The sequence below is a fragment of the Stomoxys calcitrans genome, chromosome 5 (genome assembly GCF_963082655.1).
Source record: "Stomoxys calcitrans chromosome 5, idStoCalc2.1, whole genome shotgun sequence".
Taxonomy (NCBI): Eukaryota; Metazoa; Arthropoda; class Insecta; order Diptera; family Muscidae; genus Stomoxys; species Stomoxys calcitrans.
This window is the reverse complement of record NC_081556.1, coordinates 33,916,190-33,930,279: the sequence shown is the minus strand read 5'-3', so window position 1 is coordinate 33,930,279 and position 14,090 is coordinate 33,916,190. Positions and strand designations below refer to the sequence as shown.

General features: G+C 41.5%; 2 protein-coding genes across 2 annotated transcripts; one reads left to right on the top strand and one right to left on the bottom strand.

The window, feature by feature from the left end:
- The first annotated feature begins 711 nt into the window (after positions 1-711).
- LOC106083649 (probable cytochrome P450 6a14) lies at positions 712-2,681 on the top strand. The gene is made up of 2 exons (XM_013246795.2): positions 712-1,843; positions 2,227-2,681. The coding sequence occupies exons 1-2, from the start codon at positions 736-738 to the stop codon at positions 2,643-2,645; spliced, it is 1,527 nt and encodes a 508-aa protein (XP_013102249.2). The 5' UTR covers positions 712-735; the 3' UTR covers positions 2,646-2,681.
- Positions 2,682-9,714: 7,033 nt separating this feature from the next.
- On the bottom strand, positions 9,715-11,735 carry LOC106083650 (probable cytochrome P450 6a18). The gene is made up of 2 exons (XM_013246796.2): positions 10,622-11,735; positions 9,715-10,302 (listed from the first exon to the last, which is right to left on the bottom strand). Exons 1-2 carry the CDS (start codon positions 11,697-11,699, stop codon positions 9,881-9,883), a joined length of 1,500 nt encoding a protein of 499 aa, XP_013102250.2. The 5' UTR covers positions 11,700-11,735; the 3' UTR covers positions 9,715-9,880.
- Positions 11,736-14,090: the final 2,355 nt, after the last annotated feature.

The window sequence follows — 14,090 nt, the reverse complement described above, 5'->3', positions numbered from 1 at the left end:
CCGTCAATAAACTTGGTTAACCCGAAGCCTTTGGGTTCGACGCAGTCCGAGTTAAGGGAGTGGACGACGAATGTGCATGCAACCTTGTGGAAAAGCGAAACGGTCGGAAGGACGGCGAAAATCCTATGGGGGTTCCAGATCGTGAGAAGACGAGGCTATTACTGAAAGGAAGCAAGATGGAGGTCAGTATAGCTATTGGTATCATAAAGGGACACATAGGACTATGAGCTCACTTATGTAAAATCGGTGCAGCAAGTGATAGCATGTGTAGGGCATGTGGGGAAGATTATGAGACGTAGGAGCGTTTGCTTTGTCATTGCCTGGCTTTCGCGTCCAACGGTTCTTAGGTGGAGACACCACATCAGACATGAACCAACTTAGGGGAGTGGCATTGAAAACAATTAAGGATTTTGTAAGTAGCACGGAATTCCTATCATAGAATTTTCTTTTTAGAGGTTACTTTATAGTTTTTAGAGCTCACAACAAGCCGATTACTGGCTTAGGTGTATACTGGCACCCTCTTTTCCACCTAACCTAACCTAATATTTCGAGGCGTTACAAACAGAATAAAGTGTTGGGTTTACCTCCCCACACTAGCGTAGCGGTTAAAAAGCTTTATCGGAAAAAATTACCTTAACTCTGTTGGTAGCAAAGCCATTCGATTTTATCAATGGAGAAGTTGATTTTAGAATTCAGTCTAAACTGGTTGTCGGAGAGAGTCGTATCGCACGCACCATGTTAACGCTAATGTCTACACTGCTAATCGCCACACTCGCTTTGTTGGCGTGGTATTTATACAATTTCTACACATACTGGACACGACGTGGTGTTCTGCAAGAAACTCCTTTGCCATTGGTGGGCAACTACATGGGAGCTGGTACGAAATATCACATGCGGGATATTAATCAACGTCTGTACAGGAAATTCAAAGGCAAGGCACCGTTTGCCGGCACCTATGTGTTTGTGCGCAAAGTCGCTTTGATCTTGGACTTGGATTTGATTAAAAATATTTTGATAAAGGATTTTTCAAATTTCCATGATCGTGGCGGCTTTAATAATGTGGAAGATGATCCTCTAACTGGGCATTTGGTGGCTCTGGATGGTGAACAGTGGCGTGCCATGAGAACGAAACTATCGCCTGTTTTCACTTCGGCCCGTATGAAGTACATGTTTCACACTGTGGTTAAGGTGGGCGAAAGATTTACTCAGGTCATGGGAGAAGAGCTGGCCAAGAGCTCGGATCAGATATTGGAGATTCGTGATTTGTGCGCCCGTTTTACCACCGATGTCATAGGCACATGCGCTTTCGGCATTGAGTGCAACAGCTTAAAAGATCCCAATGCAGAATTTCGCCAAAAGGGTAGAGATATACTGACTCGCCCTCGCCACAATACGCTCATACAGCTATTTACCCTGACAAATGGTCAGTTGGCCAAAAAGTTGGGAATGAAACTATTTCCCGATGATTTGACCGATTTTTTCATGAATGTCATCAGACAGACGGTCGACTATCGCCTAAAGAACAATGTCAAGGGTAATGATTTTATGGATTTGTTAATCGAAATGAAAGCCAAAGATGAGGAGATGGCACGTGCCTCCAAAGGCATTGATTTGTCGCATGGCCTGACCATTGAGCAAATGGCAGCTCAGACTTTTGTTTTCTTTTTGGCTGGTTTTGATACCTCATCGACCACCATGGCTTTTGCATTGTATGAATTGGCTTGCAATCAGAAAATTCAAGATGAATTGAGAAATGAGATTTTAGATAGCCTAAAGCTGTCCCAAGGGGAGCTGACCTATGAGGGGCTGCATGGAATGCAATATTTGGAACAAGTTATAGCAGGTGAGTGAAAGGAGACTCAAACAACATTAGCAGCATGACATGCTCCTATGCATCGAACCGGTATTTGAGAGATAATGATAATATTGGGTTGCCCAAAAAGTAATTGCGGATTTTTTAAAAGAAAGTAAATGCATTTTTAATAAAACTTATTGTAGAATGAACTTTTATCAAATATAATTTTTTACACTTTTTTTCTAAAGCAAGCTAAAAGTAACAGCTGATAACTGACAAAAGAAAGAATGCAATTACAGAGTCACAAGCTGTGAAAAAATTTGTCAACGCCGACTATATGAAAAATCCGCAATTACTTTTTGGGCAACCCAATATATAAAAACCTTTTACCACATATAACTTTACACCTTTTTCCTCTTTTCACTTTCCAGAAACCCTGCGCAAATATCCTGTACTCTCAGTATTGGTGCGTGTCACCAAGAATGACTACAAAGTACCAAACTCTTCCCATGTTATAGAGCGTGATATTCTGGCCGCCATACCCGTTTATGCCATGCACCATGACCCTCAATACTATGACAATCCTGAGGAATTCAGGCCTTCTCGCTTTACTCCGAGTGAATGTGAAAAGCGTCATCCCTCCACATATTTACCCTTTGGCGATGGACCTCGCAACTGCATTGGCTTGAGATTTGGCAAAATGCAAGCCAAAATCGGCTTAGTCTCTCTATTGCGGCAATATCGTTTTGAATGTTGCCCTAAGACTGATATACCCTTGGAGCTGGATAAGAAAAATGTTTTGGCTGCTCCCAAAGGGGGCATATATTTGAAGATTGTACCTTTAAGCTGAAAGGATATTGTTAATGAAAATTTATTTTTCAAAAAAAAAAAAAAATAAACAACCAAAAGAGTAAAAATGCAGGGCTGAACTTTGGATACAACCAGCGCAATCTTATCTAAAATTTGTCGAAAATAAAAAAATAACAGTATGCCCCCCATCTTATGGTGGGGGTCTAGTCATTCCATTTTGCAGAATTGCAAATTTTTCCCATGAACATTCCACTAAGGAGCAGGGGCAAACATCTCACATATCAATGAGAGCAGTCCGATTCAAGTTTTAAGCTCAAAGATAAGGGGCCTCCTTTTTATAGCCGAATCCGAACGGCGTGCTGCAGTGCGACACCTCTTTGGAGAGAAGTTCTACATGGCATAATACCTCACAAATGTTGCCAGCATTAGGAGGAGAAAACCACCGTTGACAATTTTTTTCTGATGGTCTCTCCAGGATTCGAACCCAGGCGTTCAGCGTCATAGGAGGACATGCTAACCTCTGCGCTACGGTGGCCTCCATTTGTAACATCTCGAAATATTGATCTTGGAACCTATAAACTATATATGAATATATTCTTGATCCTCTTAACAGAGCTCCCCACTTTCAAGTACTCTAGCAAGACCAAACCATCCCCTCTCCCCTCCCCTCCACCCTGAGTCTTCATGAAGGACTGTGACTTCATAAAGTATGCCACAGCCATTACAGAAAGGGAAAATGGTCGCTGAGAACGGTGTGGAGCCGCGCTCTTACCCCGAAGTGGCAAGAAAGCACAACAGAGATGAGATGACTTATGCAGTCATCAATATCGACAGTGCATCCGGTAGGATTCCACCAGATCGTCGGTTCCAGGTGAGGCATTTGGTAAACGATAGAGTTATCGAACATGTAGTGACCTCTCTGTATTTATGAACGAAACAGTAAAGAAGGGCAAAAGTCGGGTGGTGCCGACTGTATAATACCCTACACCTACCATTTCGGTACAAAGTGGGAGCTATATCCAATTCTGAACCAATTTTGATGGACTTCGGCGGATGTCTTCAGATGGACTATAAAAACAATCCGTATCAAATTTCGAGCAAATATGTTCAAATTGTAATCACTACAGTTGACAAATGACAACATTATTGCAAAATACAAAAAATCCAACGAACATATATATGGGAGCTATTGGTTGCCCAAAAAGTAAATGCGGATTTTTTAAAAGAAAGTAAATGCATTTTTAATAAAACTTAGAATGAACTTTAATCAAATATATTTTTTTACATTTTTTTTCTAAAGCAAGCTAAAAGTAACAGCTGATAACTGACAGAAGAAAGAATGCAATTACAGAGTCACAAGCTTTGAAAAAATTTGTCAACGCCGACTATATGAAAAATCCACAATTACTTTTTGGGCAAACCAATATATCCAATTCTGAACCGATTTCGAGAAAACTTCTCTGATAATGTGGTAGTCGTCGAGGAAATCGTTTTGCAAAATTTTGCCACAATTGGTAAAACAATACGCTTGCAGTGACTCTTTGTCTGGAAATCGGGCGATATCGATATATGACAGCTATATCTAAATCTGAACCGATTTCCATTAAATTCACCAGTAATGGCGAGAGTCATAAGAAAGTCCCTCCTGCCAAATTTCGAGAAAATCGGTTAAAAAATGAGCACCTTATTGCAATATTTTTTCAAAATCGGACTAACATATATAAGGGAGCTATACCTAAATCTGAACCGATTTCAAGCAAACTTCTCAGATACTGTGGCAGTCATCGAGGAAATCGTTTTCCAAAATTTTGGCAAGATGGGTCAATTAATGAGCTTCTAGTGACTCTAGCAGTTAAAATCGGGCTATATTTATATATGTGAGGTATATCTAAATCTGAACCGATTTCCATGAAATTCAGCAGTAATGTCAAGAGTCAAGAGAAAATCCTTCCTGCCAAATTTCGAGACAATCGGTTTACAAATGACAATTTTATTGCAATACTAGCTGAATAGGGCCCGCTCCCATGCGCATTCTTTCACTCTCTTATTTTTACTGAACCCTACACTGACATGGTGAGGAAATAAGCCCTGCTTTGGGGGTACGGCATGGTCGGGAAATAAGGCCCTAGTACGGCCTTTCAGATAGTTCGCCCCAATGTGAATATACTCGTCTTCCAACTACCTCTCATTTGAGCCTTATATTGCTATGGTCGGTAAATGTGTCTGGTATTGAAGTATTTTTGTTGCTGAGGTGGACCCCCATATTTCAGATTTGTGCTCTAGTCTCAAATACCTTTCATTTGAGCTCCATATTATCATCACTGGTTTATATTTCTATTTGGCGGGCCTTGTAGTTGGCGCGGCCCCTTTAGATATCCCACCATAAGTAAGGATACGAAAGTTTTGTTTTTGAGTTATAAACAAACTAAAGTTCGCTTAAATTGCCCCACCCATTTCCGAGATCTGACGTTTTTGAAAATAGGGTAAGGGAAGGGTCCGCCCATTACAGTTTAAATGTAAGATTTACTTCATTCTCTTGGTTTTGGTGGTAGATTAGAGTTGCCAAACGCTTTGCCTCGAAAGTGGATATCGGATTCACACTCGACTCCCAAAAACAACATTTAAGCTACATATTGCTATAGTCAGTATATATGTATGTATGTTACGTCCCCGAATGTGTGTTACGTCCCTCAAACACTTGGCCATAAAACAGATACCAGATGTGAGCTCCTTTTTGCCAAAATCCTCCTATGTCTATCCCAATTTTAGGGTAAAAAGTGTGGTCTACTACCCAAGACCTTTTAATGCTGTCCTTTTCTATCCTGATCAGCCTTCATATATTATTATACCCTCCACCTTAAGATGGGGGGTATACTAATTTCGTCATTCTGTTTGTAACTACTCGAAATATTCGTCTGAGACCCCATAAAGTATATATATTCTTGATCGTCGTGACATTTTATGTCGATCTAGCCATGTCCGTCCGTCTGTCCGTCCGTCCGTCCGTCCGTCCGTCCGTCCGTCCGTCCGTCTGTCTGTCGAAAGCACGCTAACTTCCGAAGGAGTAAAGCTAGCCGCTTGAAATTTTGCACAAATACTTCTTATTAGTGTAGGTCGGTTGGTATTGTAAATGGGCCATATCGGTCCATGTTTTGATATAGCTGCCATATAAACCGATCTTGGGTCTTGACTTCTTGAGCCTCTAGAGTGCGCAATTCTTATCCGATTGGAATGAAATTTTGCACGACGTGTTTTGTTATGATATCCAACAACTGTGCCAAGTATGGTTCAAATCGGTCCATAACCTGATATAGCTGCCATATAAACCGATCTTGGGTCTTGACTTCTTGAGCCTCTAGAGGGCACAATTCTTATCCGATTTGAATGAATTTTTGCACGAAGTATTTCGTTATGATATCCAACAACTGTGCCGAGTATGGTTGAAATCGGTCCATAACCTGATATAGATGTCATATAAACAGATCTGGGGATTTGACTTCTTGAGCTTCTAGAGGGCGCAATTCCTATCCGATTTGGCTGAAATTTTGCATGACGTATTTTATTTTTACATTTTTACAACTGTGTCAAATAAGGTTCAAATCGGTTCATAACCTGATATAGCTGCCATATAAACCGATCTGGGATCTTGACTTCTTGACCCCTAGAGGTCGCAATTATTATCCGATATGCCTGAAATTTTGTACGATGAATCCTCTTATGACCATCAACAAACGTGTTTATTATGGTCTGAATCGGTCTATAGCCCGATGCAGATCCCATATAAATCGTTCTCTCTATTTTACTTCGTGAGCCCCAATTGGCGCAATTCTTATACGAATTGGCTGAAATTTTACACAGGTCTCCAACATATAATTTAATTGTGGTCCGAACCGGACCATATCTTGATATCGTTTTAATAGCAGAGCAACTCTTTTCTTATATCCTTTTTTGCCTAAGAAGAGATGCCGGGAAAAGAACTCGACAAATGCGATCCATGGTGGAGGGTATATAAGATTCGGCCCGGCCGAACTTAGCACGCTTTTACTTGTTTTTAATTCCTTTTGTTTTGGGTATATTAGATGGAGGGGGATTTCCCTCTGATACACCCATTCATTCGAGAACAATATATTCTCGGTCGTCCTATGTGATGTTGTTTTTATTGGGGTCGCTCCCCCCAACGCTAAGATCCAAAACATAATTTTTTGAAGTCTTTTATTGTCGCGATGTATATGTCCTGCTGAAAGGCAGGATGGCTGGGCATGACCCAAACTCTTGAATCCTTATATAAACATTAGATTCGAACTCTACTGATGTAGACCTTTCTTTTAATTCGCATGTTATTCCGCTCGAACTACACGTCCTATTGAAGGGTATTTAGAGGGTAGGCCGGTCCCAGACTCTATACCAAATATGTATACCAGATTCGTAGTCAACTACCAAAGACCTTTCATTTGATACACATTTTGTGACGTAAGGCATTCATGCCCGTTTAAGGGGTTTTGTGGTTGGGGAGGCCCCGTAGACAACTTCGACCATATTCTTAAAACAAATGTGTACTCAACGTCCAAACACCTTTCAATTGATATCCATATTATCCCAACTGGTATATATGCCCTGCAGGGGCATCCATATATCCATATTGTCCCAACTGGTATATATGCCCTGCAGGGGGGTTTGGAGGGTGGGGTGGCCCTCAGACATCAAGGAATAAATGTGTATGCCAGATTTGTACTCTATTTTTAAATACCATTCATTTGATACCCATATTGCCCAAAGAGAGTCCTGTTGGGGGGTGGGAACCCCCGAAAACACTTTGGGCGAAATTTGTGAACCAAGTTCTTGCTGTACTCTTTAATACTTTTCGTTTGATACTCATAGGGTACCAATTGGTAAACATGTACGTGCGGGGAGTTTTGGGGGGATGTGGAGGCCCCTCAGGCAACAAGAAAAAAAATTTTAAGTCAGATTTGTACTCTACTTTTAAATATCTTTCATTTGATACCCATATTGCCCAAAGCGAGGAATGATTCCTATTGAGGGTTTTTTGGGAGTGGGGGACCTCCCCCCCCCCAATCACTTTGGGCGAAATTTGTATACCAAATTCGCACTCTACTTTTAAATACCTTTCATTTGATACCCATATTGTCCCAATCGGTAAACATGTCCGTCCGGGTGGGTTTTGGGATGGGACGTCCCCCCAAGTCTTTTGGCCCAATTTCGCGTTTTTGGGGAACCATAAGGTGGCATACAAAATTTCGATTAAATCAGTACAAGCATCTCCGAGAAATTTTGAAAATGGGGGTATGGGGGAGGGTCCGCCCCCCCCTTCGGATATTAAAAAACTTAATACCCCTTTTTCACCGGGGGCCCAAACTCTACCATCTGTGAAAATTTTATAAAAATCGGTTCAGCTGTTTTTGAATCTATACGGAACAGACAAACAAACAAATAAACAAAGCGCAACAATTTCATTTCTATACCCTCCACAATGGGACGGGGTTATACTAATTTCATCATTATGTTTGTAACACCTCGAAATATGCGTCTGAGATTCCTTAAAGTATACAAATTCTTGATAGTCATTTATTTAAGTCGATCCGTCCGTCTGTCTGTCGAAATTACGCTAACTTTCGAAGGAGTTAAGCTAGCCGCTCGAAATTTTGCACAAATACTTTTTATTAGTGTAGGTCGGTTGGGATTGTAAATGGGCCAAATCAGTCCATGTTTTGATATAGCTGGCATATAAACCGATCTTGGGTCTTGATTTCTTGAGCCTCTAGAGGGCGTAATTCTCGTCCGATTTTATTGAAATTTTGCACGTAGTATTTTGGTAGCACTTCCAACAACTACGCCAAGTATAATTTTACATCGGTCCATGTTTTGATATAGCTGCCATATAAGCCGATCTTGAGTCTTGACTTCTTGAGCCTCTACAGGGCGCAATTCTCGTCCTTTTTTATTGAAATTTTGCACGTGGTATTTTGGTAGCACTTCCAACAACTACGTCAAGTATGGTTTAAATCGGTCCATGTTTTGATATAGCTGCCATAGAAACCGATCTTGGGTCTTGACTTCTTGAGCCTCAGAGGGCGCAATTCTCGTCCTGTTTTATTCAAATTTTGCACCAAGTGTTTTGGTAGCACTTCCAGCAACTATGATAGGTATGGTCTAAATCGGTCCTTGTTTTGATATAGCTGCCATATAAACCCATCTTGGGTCTCGACTTCTTGAGCCTCTAGATGGCGCAATTCGTCCGATTTGACTGAAATTTTGCACGTGGTGTTTTGGTAGCACTTTCAACAACTACGTTAAGTATGGTTCAAGTCGGTCCATGTTTTGATATAGCTGCCATATAAACCGATTTTGGGTCTTGAGTTCTTGAGCCTCTAGAGGGTGCAATTCTCATCCGACTTGGCTGAAATTTTGCACGTGGTGTTCTGGTATCACTTCCAACAACTCTGCATATTATGGTTTTAATCGGTTCATGTTTTGATATAGCTGCCATATAAACCGATCTTGGGTCTTGACTTCTTGAGCCTCTAGAGGGCGCAATTCTCATCCGACTTGGCTGAAATTTTGCATGAGATGTTTTGTTATGACTTTCAATAACTGTGCTTACTATGGCGTAAATCGGTATAGAACCTGATATAGCTGCCATATAAACCGTTCTTGGGTCTTGACTTCTTGAACCTCTAGAGGGCGCAATTTTCATCCGATTTGGCTGAAATTTTGAACAACAGCTTCTCTCATGACCTTCAACATACGTGTTTAATATGGTCTGAATCGGTAAATAGCTTGATACAGCTCCCATATAAACCTATCTCCCGATTTTGCTTCATAAGCCCCTACAAGGGGCAATTGTTATCCGAATGAACGGAAATATTACACAATGACTTTTACAATGTTCAGCATTCATTTATGGCCAGAATCGGACTATAACTTGATATAGCTTCAATAGCATAACAGTTCTTATTCAATATTCTTTGTTTGCCTAAAAAGAGATACCGCGCATAGAACTCGACAAATGCGATCCATGGTGGAGGGTAAATAAGATTCGGCCCGGCCGAACTTAACACGCTTTTACTTGTCTAAACTATTTAAATCAAAAATTCTTTTGTCAAAAGCATTTTTTTATTGTTCTTCAAGGAAGACTTATAAAGCTCAAAAACATTTTTCGTAAAAAATTTTTATTTTAGTGGTTTCCAACGTGGACTAATCACGTCAAAAGCTTCAAGAACAACATTCATATTTCATACATCAGTATTTCCATTCTCTTTACATCTTTTCCACTTTCAAATGAATTCCCTCAATGGAATTTAATACTCTAATATTGAATGGATCAAATTCCAAGCGTTCCGGAGTCTGTGCACATTTGGAAAATCGAAAGTTGTGCAAAAGCAATGCCACTCCCATCATTGATTGCAGCATGCCAAAACGTTCGGCTATACATGAGCGTGGTCCAGCACCAAATGGCTGATATGCCATTGGATGGCGTTCATTTTTTTCCTCTGCTGAGAAACGTTCCGGTCGATAGACTTCAGGTTGTGGATAAATGGCAGGATCATGATGTATGGCGTAAACTGGTATGATGACATATACACCAGGATCAATGGTAAGTGGTTGGGGGCCAGGCAGAGTGCAGGAGCGCCGACATATACGCCTACCGGTGGGAGCCACGGGATATTTACGCAGAGTTTCTGTAAAGAACATGAATTTATTACATTAACATAGATGACTGACAAAAGTACGAAAATAAGGACTAGAATGAAAACCTCCCCCGCAAACCAGAGTGGTTCTGGCTCAATTACGTTCCGGCAGATGCAGCCGCCTCAACTCCTACAGAGTAAGGTTAGATGCCGACATGAACGATATATGTCCCGTTTGTAACCAGGGACCACACGCTACACATCACCTGTTTAACTGCCCAGCCATACCCACTCGCCTCAGACCCAGATCCCTGTGGACGCACCCTATCTTAGCACTAACTTTGTCCTTGCAGCCACCTTTTTTACTCACCTTGTACCACCTGTCTAATGTACTGCATCTCATTTAGACTTTCATATGTAAACTTTCCATTGTGTTTCTCCAAGGTATTCCTTACATCTTGCCTGGCCTTCTCTTGGACAACAGGGTTATGAGCCATTTCAAAGAGCGTAAAGGTCATGGTACTCGACGAAGTCTCAAAGCCTCCTATGAAAAATACAAAAGCCTGAGCTATGACATCTTCCATAGATAGAGAGAATTCTCCCTCCTCAGCGGGGCTGTTTTTGAGCTCAATTAAAAGATCCAAGAAATCATTGCGTTTCACATTATGCCTCTCACGATACTCTACCGTCTGCCTGACGATGCGTGAGTAGAACTCTATCAAATCCTTGGTAAACACCCTATAGCCCAGAGCATTGAAAAATTTCCTATATCTCGAAGCCAATAATTCGCCCAAAGGATGTATGGTATGAAATGCTTTGTCACCTTTGCGCCGAAACTCTGTATCCGGTTGCTGCAGGCTATTACAGTCCAAACCAAAGGCCACACTACCGATAACATCGGTGGTGAAGCGGGCACACAAATCCTTAATTTCCACCAGATGATTGTGTTCCAAGGCGTTCTGCTGCATCACTTCGATGAAACGCTGACCTATGTCAATGATAGTGCCGAACATTTGCTTTATCTTGCCCGAGGTAAAGGTTGGCGTTAATTTAGCCCTTACTTTACGCCACATACCGCCCTGTAATCGCACAAGATTACGCGACAGAGGGTCTTGCTTATAATTGGAGTACATTCCCCTATCGGGGAATGACTCAAAATCAGTTATCAACACCTGCTTTATCAGGTCCAAGTCCGAAATTATCAAAGCAGGCGATATCAGCTGATAGGCGGCCGCATAGGATCTGTTTTCACTTTTCGACTTTTGGTAAATCCTTTGAATTGCATAGGCTACATGTTGCCTTCCTCGGAATTTGTAAATCTCTGGCAAGCTCTCGGCGGCCACTTGCCGTCTTTCCCAATATTGGAGTTTTCTGCGTATCCATAGGTATGCTATTACGATGGGAAACGCTAAGATAACTGTAGCAATGGCACAAATGCTAAGCTGCATGCTGCAAGTCGTTTTGGATTCCACGATTGTTTCTATGAGACTGAATCAAAAACAAACTGAACTCTGTAGTTTATATTAAAAGCTTATCTTTTTATTGCTTGTCGCTCCTAAATTGCCATGCAATGGGAGATTACTAAGCTAATAGGCACAAAGTTCGAATGGACAGACCGAATTTTATATACCCTCCATCATGGAATGTGTTGTTCAAGATCGCTTTACAGTTTCAGTGGAGGTAAAAGTGGTTTGCTCAAAATCGGCTGAAGAGATTGTCTTAAAATTTTCACAGATTAGTGGATATTGGTGTGGGACGGATCGGTATGGGGCGGAACCCCTTATCTCACAAGCACCACACCAAATCAAAAGTGGACCGAAGGAGTGAGCATTAATCCGCTCAATGCTACATTGGAGCGAAAAGGTTAGCACGTCCGCCTGGATACGAATCTTGGCGAAAACATCAGAAAATAATTAAAAGTGCGCTATGTTCGGCAGGGCCGAATCTTATATACCCTCCACTATGGATCACATTTGTCGAGTTCTTTTCCCGGCATCTCTTCTTAGGCAAAAAAGGATATAAGAAAAGATTTGCTCTGCTATTGGAGCGATATCAAGATATGGTCCGGCTTGGACCACATTTAAATTATATGTTGGAGACCTGTGTAAAATGTCAGCCAATCGATTTATATGGGAGCTATATCAGGCTAAAGACCGATTCAGACCATAATACACACGAATGTTGATGGTCATGAGAGGATCCGTCGCACAAAATCGGATAATAATTGCGACCTCTAGAGGCTCAAGAAGTCAAGATCCCAGATCGGTTTATATGGCAACTAAATCAGGTTATGAATCAAGATGAACGATGAAATACGTCATGCAAAATTTCAGCCAAATTGGATAGGAATTGCGCTCTCTTGAAGCTCAAGAAGTCAAGATCCCAGATCTGTTTATATGGCAGCTATATCAGGTTATGAACCTATTTAAACCACACTTGGCAGAGTTGTTGGATATCATAACAAAACTCGTCTTGCAAAATTTCATTCCAATCGGATAAGAATTGAGCACTCTAGAGGCTCAAGAAGTCAAGACCCAAGATCGGTTTGTATGACAGCTATATCAGGTTATGAACCTATATAAACCACACTTGGCAGAGTTGTTGGATATCATAACAAAACTCGTCTTGCAAAATTTCATTCCAATCGGATAAGAATTGAGCACTCTAGAGGCTCAAGAAGTCAAGACCCAAGATCGGTTTATATGGCAGCTATATCAGGTAATGAACCGATTTGAACCATACTTGGCACAGTTATTGGATATCATAACAAAATACTTCGTGCAAAAATTCATTCAAATCGGATAATAATAGCGCACTCTAGAGGCTCAAGAAGTCAAGATCCCAGATCGGGTTATATGGCAGCTATATCAGGTTATGAACCGATTTAAACCATACTTGGTACAGTTGTTGGATATCATAACAAAACACGTTGTGCAAAATTTCATTCAAATCGGATAAGAATTGCGCACTCTAGAGGCTCAAGAAGTCAAGACCCAAGTCAAGACTCAAGATCGGTTTATGTGGCAGCTATATCAAAACATGGACCGATATGGCCCATTTACAATCCCAACCGACTTACACTAATAAGAAGTATTTTTGCAAAATTTCAAGCGGCTAGCTTCACTCCTTCGAAGGTTAGCGTGCTTGCGACAAACGGACGGTCGGACAGACTGACGGACTTGGCTAAATCGACATAAAATGTCACGACGATCAAGAATATATATACTTTATGGGGTGTCAGATGAAAATTTCGAGTACTTGCAAACAGAATGACGAAATTAGTTAGACCCCCATCCTCTGGTGGAGGGTATAAAAATGTCAACGGCGGTTATCCCTTCCTAATGCTGCCGACATTTTTGTCAAACCAGCGAAAAACAAATCTTCTAGGAACCGAACAGGGATAATCGACCGACTTCATCTGCTTGATTCTGTTGAGTGCCAAGACCCAGGATCTCTGCGACTAAAATGGGGTGCGTTCACAGGGATCTGGGTCTGAGTCGAGTGGGCCCTGGCTGGACTGTTAAACAGGTGACGTGTATCGTGCGGTCCCTGGTTACAATCGTGCACGTCGACATCATTCTTGCTCTGTAGGAGTTGAGGCAGCTGCATCTGCCGGAACGTAATTGAGCCATAACCACTCTGGTTTGCCGGGGGAGGTAAATTTTTTCAGGTGCAATGGAAGGCGGTCGTTCTCCAAGGACTACATTCACCCGGTAATCATTTACCGCATCTGCTACCGTGTCTGCATGAATGTTGTCTAGACCTGCTTGATATGCCTTTTGATCAAGAGGTTCTCTGTTGCAGCGCTGAACCTCACGCTCTAGATCATATAGATCTAC

Excerpts from the sequence above, each read along its gene's own strand:
- LOC106083649 (XM_013246795.2), top strand. The coding sequence starts at position 736 with ATGTTAACGCTAATGTCTACACTGCTAATCGCCACACTCGCTTTGTTG. Across the intron at positions 1,844-2,226 it reads TTTGGAACAAGTTATAGCAG|AAACCCTGCGCAAATATCCT; the intron begins GTGAGTGAAAGG and ends TTCACTTTCCAG.
- LOC106083650 (XM_013246796.2), bottom strand. The coding sequence starts at position 11,699 with ATGCAGCTTAGCATTTGTGCCATTGCTACAGTTATCTTAGCGTTTCCC. Across the intron at positions 10,303-10,621 it reads CATTAGACAGGTGGTACAAG|AAACTCTGCGTAAATATCCC; the intron begins GTGAGTAAAAAA and ends TGTTCTTTACAG.